The sequence below is a fragment of the Sipha flava genome, unplaced genomic scaffold, assembly GCF_003268045.1.
Source record: "Sipha flava isolate LNK unplaced genomic scaffold, YSA_version1 132_pilon_pilon, whole genome shotgun sequence".
Classification (NCBI taxonomy): Eukaryota; Metazoa; Arthropoda; class Insecta; order Hemiptera; family Aphididae; genus Sipha; species Sipha flava.
Window position 1 is genome coordinate 611,154 of NW_020271758.1, and position 19,957 is coordinate 631,110.

Consider the following 19,957-nt stretch of genomic DNA (forward strand, 5'->3'; position numbering starts at 1 on the left):
AATATGTAGATTTTAGAAAATATTTACTTGATGCCTCAACACACTATTTATAAATACATAAGTGTTTTATTTTAATTTATTATTTAAATTTTAAGTAAACTGCTTAAAAATAATAAATTTTGAACAATGATACTTATTGTATTTATGTAACCCATTGAAGCTGTTTTGGTGAAAACTTTGCATAAGTAGAAAATTCAACAAATTATCTAAAATCATTTATATAATAATAATGTAAGTAATTTCAGTGTTAAAAATCGTTGTTGGTTTCTTTTTTAAATACCCATGGTAATATTTACAATTTAATAATGCTTAAAAGCTATTAAAATTATAACGTTATTTCTGAACTATTTAATAAAATAAAGTTAGCACAAACACCTTTAGCCCAAATTATTGAAAATATTGAATAATTATTAAACAAAGCTAATTATAAGTATAAATACAGTAAGTACTGTTAGTCATTGTTCACACAGTATTGAATTGACAAATGTGCAATCAAATTTTTAATGATAGTAGTAAGTTGGATAAATATGACGATAATATAACGACTATAATTACAATTCGAACAGGTTAATTGACTAGAATTTTAGAATGTGAGAACAAATCTTTTTCAAACCATGTTATATGTATATATAATAAACCATGGTGTCTAGGCGCATGCAACAAAATACTTTAGATAAGAATGTGTTCGTGTATACTTATTATAGGAACTAACGAATTAAGATACAAAAAATAATTCTATTAAGTCACCAGTAGTTAAAAATCAAAAAAACAAGAAATATGTAGAATAAAATGTGTGAAAACAAATTACGGGCTATGGGCATAAAGTAAAACGTGGTTTGTTTCGAAAAATAGGTTAAGTTCTTAATACATTACAAGAATTCAAATGTCACAATACTAACTAATATAAATCGAACACAAACTAAGACTACCTACTTAGTGTTACCTCAACAGGAGGACAAAATATAATATATGGCAATGGTTATTAAGTATTACAATATTACGAATGTGTATACATTAATAAATGCTTAGCACATGGTTTCTATAAAAAAAAAAAACCATAGCGCGGCAGTTTTTGTGAATTGAAGTTTATGGTGTGCATGCGACTGATGGACCACAAAAAAGGTACAGATATGCTCTTATTCGTTGACTGTGTATGATTTGGTGGTAGTTGTCGTCGTCGTGTTATTTTTACTGATTGTTGACGAACAATTATACTTCAAGGTGTTGTTCATGGTGGACGTCAAGTTTTTGTTAAACACATTTCTGTGATTCGAGTCTGCAAAACAAACACAATTCAACATTTAACAATAATTTGTAGCACAAAAATATGTATCATTATTAATTTATAAATAACCAATACTAGAATCATAATTACTAATAACTTATTACTTATTGTAATACTGTAAAAAAATTACTATTTGTATTGTTAAAATAAAACGATTGATACACTGATAAAACAGATAAAGTTATACTGAATGCGAACAAAAATATTACAAGTTTATTCGTTGTAGTTATGGTATGTTATTTACTTCGCAATTAGTGATAGATACTAGGAAAAATACATTTTAAATTTTAAAAGAAACAAAGAATCAATTTTAAATTAAATCTGCTAAATGTACAACCAGCAACATTGAAAATATTAACTAATTTATTCAATTACTTATATTTTTAAAGTCCACTACATAACCCTAATAATGATAATTAGAGTTAAGAAATTGTAGGAATTTCATATTGGTCTGTATGTTCTTAATTTATAGAACACTTAAGCTAAAAATCTAAACTATACAATGGCGAGATTAAAAACCAAAAATTAAAAATGCATATCTCATTGATTTTATACGCATATTATCTAATTTTATATTTTTCTAAAATAATTTAACTTTTACTTCCTTAACCTGTATACTTCAATTAATATTGAAAACTTAACAGGTATTAACAAATAACATAACATAATTTTTTCGTAATTTCAAAAATACTGAAAACATATTTTTAATTATATTTTCAGCTGAACAAAATTTTAAAATGCCAATCAATTATATATTTCTTTAAATTATAAAATAGTTTTTATTTATATTAAGTATTAATTTATTAACATCAGATGTATTTTTTTTAGAAATCAGAATTTTTTTTTTTTGCATATTTAACATTTTTAAAGCATATTTTTTCTTTTTTAGCTCCTACAACATCCAAGCCCTAGTGATAATTATTGCTTGTACAACAAAAAAGTTGAGGAAGAAATAAAACTAAATTCGATACAATTATTAAAAGCAACTGATTGCTGATTAATTAAACAGCAATTTTAAATTTTAGGGGCGACTATATTTGAAATTTGAAAAGCGCTGTTGGATGTTTCTCACCTCCACCTACTTAATTAATCCTATATGTTGAGTATATTTACCAGTAATCGGTGTACCCGAATTGAATGAGTACAGTTTATTCGTGCCTGAATGGAAAGTCTCATTAAAAGTGTTTAGACTAGTTTGGTCGCCTGAACTGTTAAGGAGTTTATACATATTGTAGGCGTTTGACTGAATGTTGTCTCCATTAATATCCAAACTACTGTTATTGCAATTCTCAGCAGTACTTCTATAAAACATACCCACGTCTACAATTAATTAAGAATCTCAAGATATTATAATTGGATTTTCGTCTGTTAATTATGCCTGTGTATGTGTATTTGTAGGTCCTTCTAAATATCAACAATTGATTGAGGAAATGAAAAACACTAAGACCAGTAAGCATATTTACACTTAGCCACATTATCAGCACTTATACGATTGAAATAAAATACAAAGAACTATGAAGAATAATGATATTACTAATTGTTTTTAATATTTACTTATTCAGAGGTAATATAAAGTGTATTATTATTATTAAATTATTAAATCATATATTTCCATAGGTAATTGGTTTATATCTATGATTTAATATTATACTTATATTATAAACCTTTATAGTTACTACTTTATTGAATTCCTCATTAAGAGTAACAGATTTAATTTTAATTGACAAAGTAAATTTCCTCATTTAAATTTAAATATTTTTATGATTAGATGTTTATCGGTGTTAACAATAATTAACAATTTAAAACAGACATAAATAATTATCAAATTCTACCAAAAAAAAAAAAAAAAAAAAGCTAATGCAATAAATGAAAGAAAATAGTCAAAATAAATATGTTTTTTTACACACACACACACACACAGACACGCAACAAATACACATACACAACGCTATTAAATATTTAACAATACTACAGCGTTAACAGACTAAAAGAAAACAGTTCAAAAAAATAATATAAAAATACTATCAATTTGGTATTGTTTTAAATTCCTTTATGCGTTTTACCTGTTGTTACCATTGAACTGGTGTTCAAACGATGACAAGTCATTTTCTATCAATTCTGTGGGGCTTGTACCATCATCTTTAGACTTGTATTTGGCTTGTCTAATAACAACCAACCGTTGCCTAGCCTCCTCTAGTTCACGTTCGATCCTCAACACTTCTGACCTGTACATAGATTATGGGGTTTTAATGTAATACATCATAAAATCGTATAGCTAAGACAATATTTTACCTGGCATTGATTTCTTGCGCTATTCCACCAACCATTCGTTTACTGAGTACCAAACTTCGCTCTTCATCGTTCTGAATAGCTTGTTGAGCCGCTTTAACTAGATTGTCAGTTGCACGTTTTACTGCATTACCAGCAGCCTAAATGAAAAGTAAAAAAACATAATGCGTTATAACATACTTCATTGACATTTATCAGTATGTATATTAATTTCAAAAACATATTTGAATGAAAGTTTCATTATTTTATTTACCAATAATCTCTTTGTAGAAGCACTGTCTGGGTCAGCTTTAACTTTACACGACACCAGTAATTGAGCAGTTGAAGAGGCTACTTGTTTGGCCGATGAAATCAGCTTTTCTTCGCTGGATATTCCTTGAACCAGAGCATTCGCCGATTCGACTAAACTATGAGTAGCAGCTGCAACCAAACGGGATGCTGATATGAGTCCTTCAGACCATTGACCGTCATCTGAACTAGTTAAAGTTATGCGACTGACCTATTTGGATAAAATGTTCACAATTCAATAATCAACTCTAAAGTGATACTAAGTTAAGCCACAGATTTCTTACTTTTCCGGAATCAATAAGCTCACGTTGAGCAGCTGATGCTGCTTTCACCAGAGCTGATGTAGCAGCAGCGATTGATTTGGCCGCTTCTAAAATAACTTCATCAAAATTCCACGAAGCGTCCGCTGCCTCCTAATCAAACACGAAGCATAATAATGTATTAAATATTTTCCAAAAATAAAAATAATAATCGTTTTAATCATCACTATTAGGAAATTAAAAAACACTGAACGTAAATATAATATATATTTTATACCTGTCTTATACTAAATTTAACGGTAATGTTTGGTAACGGTTTGGAAATTCAAAAAATTTACTTAGATTTATTTATGTTTATGAGAATTTGCACACATATTATCTATATAAATTTGAATGAAAGAACATTTAAATTAATTATTACCCAAACAGAAATATTAAATACAAAAATTTGAAAATATATAAATTATTTATACATTTTATTATTTCTCATTTCACTAAACACTATAAGTATTTAATATTATAATAATATTAAATTAATTATGTTAATAATGTATTAATAAATATGTCATTTCAGAATATAAACATAAATAACAATAGCCGCTAGAATTTAACCTGAGAAACCTAAAAAAATATTAGCCTAAGAAAAATATATGCTACTATAACATATAATGTTATATACTATAACATTAATTTCTAATATTAATTATCTACATAAATCAAGACTCGTATACATAAAATGAATAATTATAATAAAAATGTCAATAATTTTACCACGCTGGTTGATTTCCTAGGACGTAAAGCAGCTAACTTTTTTGCAGCTGCATCAATACATTCCGCTGCGCCTAACAACTCATTTTCAGCTATAATTGTAGGATCTTCAGGACTAACCCAATCGTTACCTAAGTAATATATTTTATTATGTTAATTCTTAATTTCCTATAATACTGAAAAAATAAATCAAAATACAACTCAATACCTTTGATAATTTCAGTTACAGATATTAATTCAGTGACATATTGGGCAATCAAACGAGAAATGGTTTGTAATACATGCTTGGAATCAGTACTGGAATTTGGTTTTGATATTATCAAAAGTACAGTCTGCAACAATTTTCTGTATTCTTGACCAATATCGTGTCCTGCTTGCAACGTCCGTTCTCTCAACTCAGCGTTTTCAATAGTATTACTGCAACCCTAAATAACAAAAAAATTTATAATATATATGAACTATTAAAAATCTAGAATCTAATGCATCTTATATTTTTAAGAGAAATTACTTTGCACACGGTTAACAAATCTGATATAGCTTTACGTCCCATATTTGCAGCAACAATAACATCTTCTTGTTTACCACTATTTCCAGCTGAAACAGCTTTGGCTGTAGCCATTGTAATAGGCTTCGTACAACGTATTAATTCTTCTACAGTCGCTGTTGTTTTGAATGTTTCATTCGAATTTAAAGCCTGAAATATCATAAACAAAGATGGTTTAAAATTTAACCCCAAACTGCACACATATTTTATAATGTATAATTAAATGTATTATATACATATAATATATGAATAATGTAAACGTAAATGTAAATATAGTTCAATTTAACAAAGTATTAAAATATCTCGATGAATCAATTTAAAACCAGCTTTCATAGCTTATAAATTTAAATTAAATTTTGAATTGAAATACTAAAAAATAACCAAATTACACTAACACAATTATAAAGTATACAACTGAAAGTAATAAAACTTATGTTTCACTAATTTATACAAACTTCTATCAATTTTTGTACTATACTTAAATACTGAGGTTCAAATTTATAAAATCACACATAAATACTTTTTCTATAATATTTTATCCATTTTATTTAATTAATTAAAAATTCAAACTTTTTATAAAAAAAAAAAACTAACCATAATTATTAAAACATAATTGATGAAGTTATTTACAAAAATCCTAACACAATTCAAAAATCTATATATTTCTATCTATACTTGTTAATGTTCCAATTATATGACTGGTTATAAAAAATTATTATAAGTACCCGAATTTCTTGGCCAATAACTTCTATAGTTGATTCGAGAGCCCTTGTTCCGCGGGTGTGCTCGTCTTCAACAGCTTTAACAGTTTTTAAAAGTGAGGTTACATTTGTAACCATTACCTAAGAAAAAAATAAAGAAAAATAATTGTATTTAATCAATTACTTTTATTTAATAAACTTACTTTAGCACTTTCTTTTAGTTCATTCATTGATGGATCACTAATATTTTTTCCAGATGCAGCTTTAGTTGCTTGAACTAGATCTCCTAATGCAGTTGCAACATCTTTCACAGCATTAATCAACATAACCTATTTATTTTTAATTAATTAATTAATTAATATTTTATTTTAAACTTTCTATGTTTAATATTATTTATTATATTAGCATATTAATGATTATTATGAATGCTCTTCATAACATGATATATTTTATATACAGTTTTAATTATATTTTATATACATAAATATGAATAGAAAGAAATGGTACATTTTTAATATTATGTGAAGTGAATTATTTTAATTTACAACATTGATTTAAATTAATGAATTATTATATATTTAATATATAATATATATTATAATTAAGAATACTTAGAATAATATTTCATAATACATTATAATATAAATACTTATATATATTTATATCAAATATTAGATTACATAAAACATATCATAAATACTCAACAAATAAATAATAATCAATTGATAATATGCACACACCTGAGCTTCGGGATTGTTAGCTCCCAAAGAAGCTGCACCAAATTTTACAACATCAGCCAACTGTATTATAGTTGACACAGCATTTTGAGCAGCAACAGCTAGTTGTTCTTGGGAAGAAGCTGCGCCTAAAATATATTAAGAAATTAAAATGTATTTGACTAAGTTAAATATAAATTAAATAATAATAAGCTGTTATTTTTATAGTAGTTTTAATAGATTTCTTACAAATGTATTATGTATATATATATATAAATATGTTAAAGAAATATAGAATTCCGGTTAATTAATTTATATGCCAGACAATTTAAACAGCAATCACAAACAAAAAATAACAATTTTTTGTAAAATACTTTAGTATGACATACTTATTACATTTTTAAATTTGAAAATAATTAGTTTTAATAATTTCAGCTGGTTTATAAAAAATATCACTTAATGTTCATATATTTTTGACTGATTTAATCAACATAGCTATTACTATTATTAGATTTGTGTGATCATAAAAAATAATCAATATTTATGAAAAAGTATAATAAAATAAACAATAAAATTAATTAAAAAAATATTTGTATTCGTGGTTTAAATGTCAGGAATTCATTGTCTGGAATCCTATAATAATTTATGTTTAATATATATAAATATATATGAAAAATAAATAATTAAATCTATATATTTGAATTAAATTAAACTATAATCCTTAGGTGTGTAAAACCTACTAAATAAAATGTATAATTAAACAATTGAGTTATATACAAATTAATATAATAAAAAAATAGTATTATGCTTAATTTAATAGAATTTGAAATACATCTTAAGAAATTGAAACTAGCAATATTTTAAATATTAAATTTAAATTAACACTAACCAGTAACTAATGTTTTAGTATCTTCAACTAAAGCCTTGGCGGTTTTCAATATATTCTCACGATGGTCAGAAAATGTTTCATTTTCATTTTCTGCATGAAGAGTTCCAGCTGTTGCAAAAAGTATCGTTGTATCTAAATCACCAATGATACCAGAAACCGTACTGGCTGCATTTATACATGCTTGAGTACCACGAGTTCCACCAGATGAAAGTTTTTGCAATATCTATAAACACAAATATTTTATTAATTTAATTGTCATATAATTTTTCAATCAAAACAAAGCATAAATGAAAGAAAAGTTATAACATACTTGTTGTTTTTCAATTTCTGTCACAGTATTTTGTAACTGATAATCATGTGTTGATTTATGGTAACCATAATTTTGATTATTGATGTTAGTGTCATGATTAAATTCATATCGTTTAGTCAATGTTGATATGTCCATCAAATTTTCACCTATTAAATAAATGAAAAAACATTAATTTATGTTATTTAAATATTATATCATATGTAATATTGATATGTTAAATTTAAAGATATATTTTGTACCTATACCACTAGAGTTTCTTGTAGAATTGGTCTGATCGATAAAGCCAGTGTCATTAGATGACTTTGAATATTCTTGAACTTGGAAAGTTTTTTCAGTGTTAAATCTCTTTTCTTTTGAAACTGGTGATGTGCACACGTCTACCAAATTACTCAAACTTTCACCAACAGCTCTACATAATTTTGAAAATTAAATATTTTTGTCTAAAAACATCTATATTTACAATTTACCTAGAAGCACTTGTAAGTCGATTAAGTAGTTGATTTAATGTAGTAGTAACTTGATAAGCAGCATCTGAAAGTTCTTGCAATAAATGTGCATTATTTTCATGTTGTGTTAAATTGCATACTGAAACTAAATCTTCAACTGCATTAACCACCTCTCTAGCAGCCGCCATTAATTGTTCTTTACAACTTGGATTTTCTACAGTACCAGCAACAACCTAAATAATATACAAATTAAAACAAATCTAAACAATAATAATTTGTTACCAAAATATAAGATATAAATTAGAACCAGAGAACTTACTTTTGTACATGCTACTAGTTGTGAGGTTGTTAAAGCACATGTAGTTGCAGCACTAATTATCTCATTTGATTGATGTTGTGGTTCTACAGTTGCTGCGACATTCTTAGCTTTGACTACAAGAGCAGCAGTTGTATTAGCTACAGCTTTAGCCAAGCTCAATAAAATATCACGAGATTCATCTGCACTCTCATCCCCAATTTGAGTCAAAACTTCTTGGGAAGCCTCGCCAACTTTACTAGCAGCATTCAATAGATTTTGACGTCCCTAAATATATAGCTCAATAATTAAAATCTCTATTTTCATCATAAACATTTTTAATTAAATATTTATAATAACATACAGTATTTGCATCTGGTTGAACAGTATTTAATAGATCAGTAAAAGCAGAACACAATTTACGAGCTGCATCTAATAAATGATCACCAGATGGGGTTAATGCAGCTAAAACTCGTACACCTTGACTCATTTCTGGTAAATTTGTAGTAATAGACGTAATAGCTTGTTCAACACTAGAATAATCAATATCTCCTAAAAAATATTAAAAAAAACATTCATATTATAAACATTTGTTATCTCATTAATTAAAAAAAAAATAAGGAATTCTAACCAGATGTTAATGTAACTACTTGAGCTGTGGCAGCATTCATAGCAGCAATCTGGGAGCTAACATTTTGTTTGTTAGAATCTATTGTAGTTTCTTTAAGTTTAGTAGATGCCTGCAAATTTAGAATCAATAATTAACCATCAATTTTCAATACATAAAATAGAAAATATCTCTTACAGCATCTGTACCAAATTCTGGAATGACAGCTTTTGATATTAATTCCTTTTCAATGGTGGTTATTATTTCTTGACTGTTAGATATTGTCATTGACAATGCTTTCTGTGGTGCACTTAATACTTTGATTTGTTTGTTTTGTGGTGCCTTTAAAAAATAAACAAATATTCTTAAAAACTCCTCATGTAAAACACTAACACCAAGTCAAATTTAAACATACTACTGATGGAGTATGGGCTATGTTTACTCGTCCACTGACTGTTGTATACTGAGCATTGCCTACATGTCCCAATCCATATGGTCGAGCACCTTTATATAAAATGTTTTATTAATTTAAAAAAAAAAATAAAAAATCCAAAATTAAAAATTATAGTTATATTAACAATATAGAATATGTAATATTCATCTACAAATAATTATAATTAACTACTTATTTATGTATAATTGTTTGTAAAAAAATTAAGCAGTTTGAAACTTTAGTTTCTAAATTAAAAAAGCTAAAATTAAATTACACTTATATTAGTATACACTTTAATGGCTTTTCAATTTAAGTATCAATACATTAATAAACCAAGGCATGAATAATTTATTAATGACTGTATAATACTTAGATCATATACTATATGATGAATCTCTTGATTATGTGTTTAAAATACGCATGTGAGATGCGATTCATCGTATAATTATCGGAACGGTTTGACAAGCGCCAGCCAAATAAACGCCGACCGATCAAATTTCAATACACAGATTACTCATCTGATAAACATGCGAGGAGTAACTTTGCATATGCGCATGTCGCACACCTAATTTGGAGACCCTTCGCTTATATTGGAAATAACTTTATTTTATTGATTTAATGGGGGCTCCATCTATTATAGCTTTATCCATAATATACGATCTAAGGTGTAATAAATGCTCATCTTACAACTTAAAATTTAAAACAACCATAATTTTAAAATGAAATATTAAACGCAATCGCTACAATCAATGAAGAATTATTTATTTTGTTTAAAAACCATATTTAAAGTTTGATTATTGTTCTAAAAATATTACTTAAATAAAAAACCCATAGAAAAAAATTTGATACATATATAATAAATTAAAAAGCTAACTACTAAGGTTTAATTTTTGTAATAAAATCTGCAATTACAAATTCACTACATAAATTGAAACTTTCTACAAAACTCATGTATACAAATACACATGCACAATGGGTAACTAACACAATAGGCAATCATATTTATATCAAAAACTACTTCTATATTTTGATACTTCATGCAAAAAAACTACCTGTATAGCACATCTCCAAAATGTATATTCACTAGATAAATATACAGTTCTTATAAAATTGAATAATTATATGTTACATAATTTATATTCATAATTTTTTAAAAATTAAATGGTCACATATCATATTGATTTCAATAGTTCATATTTTATTTAAGACATTAAAGATATTAAGGAGACATACGGTAACATTTAACTATTATACCTACACTGTTGAACACCAGTACAAACATAAAAATAGTATTAACTATAGAATTTATGATACATATAATAATACTAAACTACAAAATATAGATAAAATATTCAATGGATGAGAAAAATCCAAAATTATTTTGTAATTTAGTTATGAAACCTACAAGAGTAATGATAATTACAACTGAAAAGGGCAAATGAAATACAGAGGAAATGATAAAATACGCATTCATTGATTGAGGGCTAATCAATATTACCTTTAAATCTCCAGTTTGGCTGCATCACGGTGTATTTTTTAAACACGATGCCATGAAGTTATCTATATTCATGAATAAAACATGTTTAACTCTACATTTTTTTTCAAAAAACATAAAAGATTTGCTACAGAACATTCCAATTTGGCGCCAAAATTTTGAACATTGTACTCTTATTATTTTAAGTATAAAATCAAAAATTAAAATAATAAAATAATACTATTTGTTTCTTCTCCTGTTATAACTATCAAAATAAATCATAATTCGATAATAATTGATCACAAATAATTTAATGAAAAAACCTGGGAAATATTAGTAAAAAAATAGCCATTGTTTTTATGCGAAAGATAAAGTAAATAAATTATTTTAAGATAATATGTTGTAAATATTTATCAATATGAAAAACTTAGGAAATTTATTTTTACTCGTGCATTAGCTAATTACAGCAGTATATAGAAAAACCTCAGCTAAAGTTAGAATTGTGAATTTTCGATTCACAAATTTTAAATAAAAATAAAAATGTAATTTAATGGTAGATTTTATTTAATAGTATTTAATACTAATTATGTGGTACATTTAAAAAACCTACTGTTAATAACTATTAATTTGTAACATTTCCCAGTGGTTATAATAATCAAGTTCACAACTTAAGTCAAATAATAACATGTGAATACAAATTTAATTATTCAATACATTAAATTGGAAAAAAAATACAAAATAGAATACATTATTTTACATTAGCTCCATACATAAAATATAATTTGAATTATTAATACAAATTAAACTTCTAAAATACTATACTAAAATTGCCTTTTTTTTTTTCAAAATATTTTTCTAATTTTTAGTTTGTATTTATAGCACTAAATAAAAACTAAATAAAATATATACCAATTCTGTATTCATAAAATTAATATATGCTAATAAATATGTGAATAGTCAATAATATTTATAACAAGTTATAGTGTTATTTAAGTTCAATATATCATAAAAAATCCAAAAGAAGGAAAATTTATTTGATAATCAAAGTGAATATAAATATCTATTTTAATAAATACAAAAATTAATTAATTTAAGACACAATAAACTTTATAGATATAATTGTCTTTAAATATTATATGTTAATAGTAAACTAAGAGATGCAAGTTAAAAATTATTTTTTTTATGTTTTTTTTTTTTTTTTTTATTAATATAATTTGTAAATTTATGAAACTAGTATAATTTTCACGAAAAGCATTATAAAAGCTTATGTATACTATTTATATGCCTCTACAAGATATGTTAGAATTGTGATTATTAACATTATTTTGTGCAAAAATTATATTTATTTTAATTTTAATAAATAAATAAATTAAAATAAACCAACCTTCTGCTCCAGCTCTTATAACTGCAGGTTTGGCAACAGATTCAGTATTGACTTTTCCAAATTGACTACTCTCATGTTGTAAAATTGTAGCCCTAATACAATAAATAATATTAAATAAACAATGAATTATTTCATATTCATGCATTAAAACTAATCACATAAGTCAAAATAAGTAAAACATAAGTCAAAACTCAGTTAAAATATAAGTTAAAAAAAGGTTTTATTTAATTTATATTTACTTCTTGTAAATAAAATGGTAAATAAACACTAAAGTATATCCTCAATGTAACTGGTATAGAAACTTACTTAAGAGGGGAAATACTATCTTCTACCATAGTTGAACCTTCATCTCCTTCAATGCCAAAATGATCTTTTGATTTTTTCTATAAAATAATAACAAATATATAACATTTTGTCCAATTAAATATTAATGGTATATTCACTTTTTTTAATATAATATCAATGTAACCGGAAATTAACTGAAGTATTTGTTCAGCTTCAGTTGTTTGCACTGAATAATACTGATCCGAGTAATCTCCAAAATCTAATGTAAATGTATTTGGTGATGCTCCCCATCTTCTAACGGTCGTAAGTGGCCACGTTTTTAATATCTCTTTGGTTCTTTCATCTAAACGTAAGACTGAATCTTTTGTGACTCCCAAAAGGCGAGGAACCAATTTATTTTTTCCTTTCATTTTTTCCTAAAACATAATCAAATTTTAAAGAAACAACTAAAATTGAAAAAAAAAACATTCATAATATACTTTGACTAAGAAAAATGTGACTCCATAAGTTGGTAATGATCGAGCAGTTTTAGTGTAGAGAACTTTAGCATCCAGTTCAGATAAACCAATATGTTTTTTGTGTTCAGAAAATATTTTCTTTTCTATACTTTTAATTTTAGTATAAGATTGAGGCAAAAATTCTTTGAGACTAAAAATAAAATTTAAATATTAATAGAATTTTATTTTATTTAGGTAATTAATTTAAACTTTACTCTAAAAATGGAGGACGATGTTTAGTTTCACAGTAATTGCCAAATTGAATATGAGTTTGAATACCAGCTAATTGTAAAGCAAGTTCTTCTGTTACTGGATGAGTTCCATCTAAAATTGCATCTCTTGCCTACAAAATCAAATAAATAAATAATTTTTAATTAACAATGTGTATCAATACTATTGACAAAATAATAAAATTGACTATGTCAATTACCTGAACATATAATAAGTTTAATTGTACAGGATCATGAGAATCTATATTTCCATCAGAAAAGAAAAATTTCCTTCGCAATAGCACACGTTCACCTTCATCAATACCTTGTTCTCTTAATGTTTTAGATGGATCAACCCAGTTAACTAGGTACAATAATAATATGGTAATTATTTGATTAATTTTTTTAGTTAAATTTCAGTATTCTTTTTTCTTTTTAATTCAACTCAAAACATATTTCATAAATTCACTAATTATTTAAAAATTACCTTCATCATCTGTTTTCAACTTTTTACGCAACTGTTCCATCTTCGCATCTTTTTCTCGTTCTCGATCTTCTTTTCTTCTTTTTAGAGTTAAAGTTCCAAAATTAGCTTTATTCTCAACTTCTTCTTCTAAAGTTTCTCTAACAAGACTGTATTCATCATGATTTGTAATTCCTAAAAAAAAATTGAGCTCCATAGTTATATTATTTAATACAAAAATTATCAAATGATTGACGCAAAAAAATAGTAGACGCAATACTTAATTTATAAAAATTATTTAAAAAAAATAATTTTAAACATTTAGACTCTTACCAATTTTTGTACATATAACAACCATTAAATTAGCCACTGGTTGACTGTCATCAACAAGAAGGGTTTTCAATGTTCCATCAAGCATATGTACTTTTAATGTTCTCATTTTTTTTCGATACTCCAGTAAATCCTAAATTGTACACATATAATGTATAAAACAATACTAAATATTTTACAGATCTAATATTTTTATGAATTGTTTTAAAATAATTTTTATTTTAACTACTAAAAACTATTTGTAATTTGCTCAATACATAAATTTAATTTTAACCTATCTAATAGAATTATTGTTTAATACCTAATTAAATAACTACTTACATTTTAAATAAAATAATAAAATATAAAATAAAAGTTAGTAAATTATAAATAGTCATAAATTAATACATAAATAAATAGTTAATGTATAGAAATAAATAAATAAATGCTTAACCAAAAGTATTATTAAATTTGTAATATACAATTGGTTTCGAAACAAAAATTTATTGCCAGGTATATACAAAGTTAATAATAAAATCAAAATACTTTGTTTTCATACTTGTAATTTGAAACAGGTAATACATTATAAATATAATACTCTAGACTAATTATTTATTTATTTTTATATATTAATTATTTATTTCTATAGATATATATTTTTACTTATTTTATATATTTTGCATTTAGCTCAAGTTATTATTATGAAAAAAACTAATAAATAAAGCCTAGATGTTGATACACTAAATATATATTTGACCTCAAAGCACTAAAAATGCCACTATAATATATTAATTATATACCAATAAATACCAACACTTATGCTTTCGTATTATGAAAAATTAATTAATATGACAGGTGAAAAGTACAGTTACCAAATTAAAAAAATATAACCCAAACATTATTCATTATTTTTTTTTGTAATCAATCTTAAGCAATGAAAAGGTCATTTTTTCTATAAAAAAAAAACACAAAACAAAACTTAAGTGGAATTATAGTATATTAAAGTGGAATTATATCAACCACTTTAACAGATGTCTCATATACATAATTACTCTAGAATGATAAATATTTAACTTGCCCTAGTGTAAATTAAATTGCCATTAATGTAAAAAAAAAAAATTCTAACAAAACTATACATGATTAAAATTTTACAAAAATAATATAAATAATATGAAAATATATTTTTATGTTTTAGATACTATACTAGCTTCTATGAGAAATATTTTTTATAACAAATTTTAATCTCATAAGTAAGATCTTAATTTATCACGTAAGTAGTTAAATTTTTAAAATTATAATAACAATTATAAATTATAGAAAATAATGAAATTTTATTTTTTAACATACGTAAAAAAAAATCTAAAAATTTAAATTCGGAAAATCAATCACTTTTAAGTCTATATTGATATAAATGTAAATTTATATATTCATATACAATTATAGGAGGAGACAAAAGCAATTACATATTTCTGAAAATAGATATATCACAAACATTTTGGATAGTTACATGGATAATTTAATTTTAATTTGGATAGTTAATATTGTGTGAATAATTAAATGAAGTTGAAATATTTTATTGTATATTAATGTTAAAATTAAAATCCTTCCAATTTTGTGGTTAAATTTTACTATACTTCTTTGAAACTATTTAGAAAATGTATTTTTATTTAAAGAGTTAAGAATAATTTTAATACTTAAAATATAACCGATGTTAAAAATTAAGTATATTGTTTAAAATACTAATAAGTAACAACTCTTGAGGAAAACAATTATGACTTATAGTATGAGGAATGTGTAAAGAATTTTAAAACTTATCATTATTTAGTAAATATGATAATATGAATAGAATGTTTAAAATTAATGTTGTGGTAAACAAAATAAATACAAAACCATGTATGTCATTAAAAACAATAAGTATAAGGAAAAAATAAACATATCATTATAAAATTCTATATATTTTTTTATGAATTTTTACCTATACAAACAAAATATTATTTTATGATTACCACTTATTAAATTTTGTTTAATTTATAAGTTATTTTCCAATTAATATTAACTAAAAGCTGATCAGAGGACAATAATGATTCAATAAAAAGTTTGGTACAGTTAAAATAATACCTAATGTAGAGATATATTTATTCAGTATCATATTTATTTATGAAATATGATATTTATTCATATCCCATGAGTAATAATATATGACTGAAACATTTTAAAAAGTGTATTTTAAATAGACAAGAATATAAATTAGAAATAAAATAGCAAACATATGATTTAAATAATTCATTTTTATAATGTAGAGAAAGGTATAATTTTAATTATATAACAATAGAACATTGATGTTAAAAAAAAATTAATAAAATTTAAAGTTAAAGTTCAATTATTTGAGACTATTTTTAATAAATTAGTTCTTTAGAAAAAAATTTTGTTGAAAACCAACTATGCAGAACTTCAATTTTGACTTATTCTTAATTGGTCGATTTTTAAAAAAGGAAAAAACTTATTATATAAAATTTTTTGAAAAAAATAATCCATCTGAATATATAGAAAAAAATTAGGGTTGTTGTTTAAAAAAAGTAAGTTGTATTGCGCATGTATGTACTATAAGGGTAAAAGTTAAAAGTAAAGATAACGTAAAGGTTAAAAATTCGAAAATTGTTAGTAAAAAAAATATGTATTTTAATACTCCCAAAGCCCTCCATAATATTAATTTCAATATAAGGTCATCCAACTGAGATATTTAGAGATACATGAAATCATGATCACACTGTATATAAATAATAACCATTTCTAAGATAATAATAATAAAAATACTTGATAAAATTTTTTTACATAAATAGTGTTAAAAGTATTTAATATTTTAGTCATTGATATTAATGAATAAAAGTATTTATAAAAAATTATATTTGAAAATAATTAAAATTAAAAATCAGAAAAATAAATTATAATATAGATACATAAGATATACCTATATATAGAAGAATATTTAATATTAAATAATACAAGGCCTATTATGACCATTTATTACAGTATTAATTTGTGTATAAAATAAAATCGGTAAAATTTAATTATACATAAAAAAAACATGACTAACCCCATTTCTCAGGATATAATATTCCAAGTTACGTCCAGGCTCTAACCAAACTCCTTTTTTGATATCTTCATCAGCGAGAAACAATCCATAATCTTTGGCTAAAATAAACCGTAAAAAAATGCAAAAATAAAATATGACTTTGTAATTAAATATTTTAATTTTTTATAACACAACAAAAAATATAAAAAAATATTTTTTTCTATTTGTCAAAATAATTAATTTTTATTGAATATCATGTACTTTTAACATAAAATGTTTCATTAGCAATAGATAAGTGAATTATAACATAAAAATGTTATAAATCTAAATAAATAATTTAACTATATAAGAATGTGCATTACTTTATAGATATATAAATTGTACATTGTCATAAGCATTACTCTATACTAATTTTTACATGACCTCAAAACAAATTTGTTAAAAACTAAATATTATAAATAAAACTAGAATTTGAGTACTTTTTAGACTTATTGCAATTTTCCAAATTTAACAACTCCATATAAAACATTATTTTTAATGTAACCCAATTATTAACATTTGTTATAGTAAAATTCCCTTTTTAACGCTGAATACATTTTTAGTTTTCCAAAAAAAAAAAGTAAGTTATTATAAATAAATTCTTATTTACTAATCATTGATAAGCATAATCATATCAGTCAGAAATAATATACTGAATTATAGTTTTTATCCCATCAATAAACATTGATGATTTTCAACTGTCGAGATATCAGCAAGAAAGTAATAGTAACAGTAATACACGAATAACAAAATAACTTATGAGTAAGACCCGGATTTCAATGTAAAGTGCATATTTTTTTAGTTGATCATACACAATGCTTTCTAAGAACATTATTCGTTTCATGTAACAAGGGTTTCAAAACTACAAACTTTATTTTTCATTTTTAGTATTATTGGGTCATTTTGTAGGTTTTTAATGCATATTTGTTCGATATACTAAACAAATTTAGCCTATTCAAAAGAAAAATTATTTTCTAGATATTTAAGTAGGTATATCAGGTTTTTCCATACACAATGGCAATCTTTATTTTTCGATTCAGTTTTTATCTTATCTTAATTTATTATTGACTATGGAAAGTCACCAGTATTCGGTCAAATAACAAAACAACTTTAGTTCGTATTACCTCGCAGACTTGGTTTGTATTACATGTGAATGTGATTTTAATGTATTAAATAGTGTGTTAAATAATGCCCAAAACAAAAAAAAATATTTCATTTTTAAGTTCATTTTTGTGGTAAAATGTATTTTTTAAGGACATTTATGGCTATTTTTTAGAGCATATTTGTATGGTTTTAAGTACATTTAAATCCGGACCCTACTCATGAAATAAACATAAATATACTCTTTAGATGAGTAGATGCTTTGCACCGAAATGCCATGTCTTCATCGATTAACTCGTAGACCTATCGACACGGACGAGTAGCAGTGCGATGAGATATGTCGTGACGTTGAACAGGGTTAGTAAAAAACAGTTAGACTTACGTTGATCTAAGTTGGCTTCGGATATTTTTTCTCTGATCAGCTGGCACGCGTTGTACACGGATATGGTCGGATCGAATTGCATCGTCTTGGTGACATCTCGCTCGACTATGGAGATCCTCAGCGACAACGTAGCCATCTGAAAACCGTAATCCCGCGATTAGCGTCTAGGTACTCGTGCGGTTCAACGCCGACAACTTGATGGCGAGATGAGAACGCGGTTGTGACGGGCGGGTGGGAGCGAATGTTCGCTATGAATTTTCGACGGTTAACATGCGCGACTTACCGTTTGTATCCGCCGACGACGATGGGATGTGCGACGATGAGATGTGCGACAGCGGTACGCGACGCGTTGGCACCGTACGCGTGTGTATGTGTGTGTGCGCGCGCGATCGAGCGAGCGTATGCGTGTCACGTACGTGTGCGCGTGTGTACAGCGTCCGTTCGACGTTCTACGGCGAAAAGTTTAAACGTCGATGACGAATCGATCGGGAATCCGTCGCGGGCAACCGTCGCGACACCCGCAAGCGGCAGCGGAGTAGAGCAACAATAACAACGGTGTACTAACAATAAAACGATTAATGATAATGGTAACAACAACAGTATCGACGAGTGGCGTCGAACGGCATGATAACGAACGCGACGACGACGACGACGGCGGCGGCGGCGGCGGCGGCGGACGTGCGGACGGACGCGAGAGACGATTACGGCTGCGACGTCCCTGTACCCCTCCTAGCGCGCGGACCGGATCTCGGCCGCGACCAAAACGACCGTGTACGCGGCGGACGCGTATTATCACCGAAGACGGTGAGCTCCACCCCGTTCCACCTCCCACTAAACGGTCCGTCGTCCCGCAGCCGCTGTGCATTCATCATCATCATCATCATCATCATCATCGTCATCGTCATCGTTA

The 19,957-nt window shown here is 25.8% G+C and overlaps 1 protein-coding gene across 2 annotated transcripts; it reads right to left on the reverse strand.

Annotated features, from left to right (window-relative positions):
- Positions 1-1,121: 1,121 nt before the first annotated feature.
- LOC112694669 (talin-1-like) lies at positions 1,122-19,806 on the reverse strand. Of its 2 annotated transcripts, XM_025570210.1 has the most exons (32): positions 19,331-19,806; positions 19,048-19,183; positions 17,547-17,644; positions 14,477-14,606; positions 14,168-14,338; positions 13,902-14,044; positions 13,687-13,814; positions 13,454-13,622; positions 13,133-13,390; positions 12,996-13,072; positions 12,690-12,781; positions 9,814-9,902; positions 9,597-9,740; positions 9,423-9,531; positions 9,156-9,343; positions 8,816-9,079; positions 8,518-8,729; positions 8,290-8,459; positions 8,051-8,196; positions 7,741-7,963; positions 6,876-7,000; positions 6,339-6,464; positions 6,160-6,276; positions 5,399-5,584; positions 5,099-5,315; positions 4,894-5,021; positions 4,147-4,275; positions 3,828-4,073; positions 3,578-3,714; positions 3,349-3,510; positions 2,399-2,586; positions 1,122-1,276 (listed from the first exon to the last, which is right to left on the reverse strand). In XM_025570210.1, exons 2-32 carry the CDS (start codon positions 19,181-19,183, stop codon positions 1,137-1,139), a joined length of 4,848 nt encoding a protein of 1,615 aa, XP_025425995.1. In that variant the 5' UTR covers positions 19,331-19,806; the 3' UTR covers positions 1,122-1,136. The 2 variants fall into 2 exon arrangements, with proteins under 2 accessions (XP_025425995.1, XP_025425996.1); XM_025570211.1 differs by lacking the exon at positions 2,399-2,586 and having other exon boundaries at positions 1,192-1,276.
- Positions 19,807-19,957: the final 151 nt, after the last annotated feature.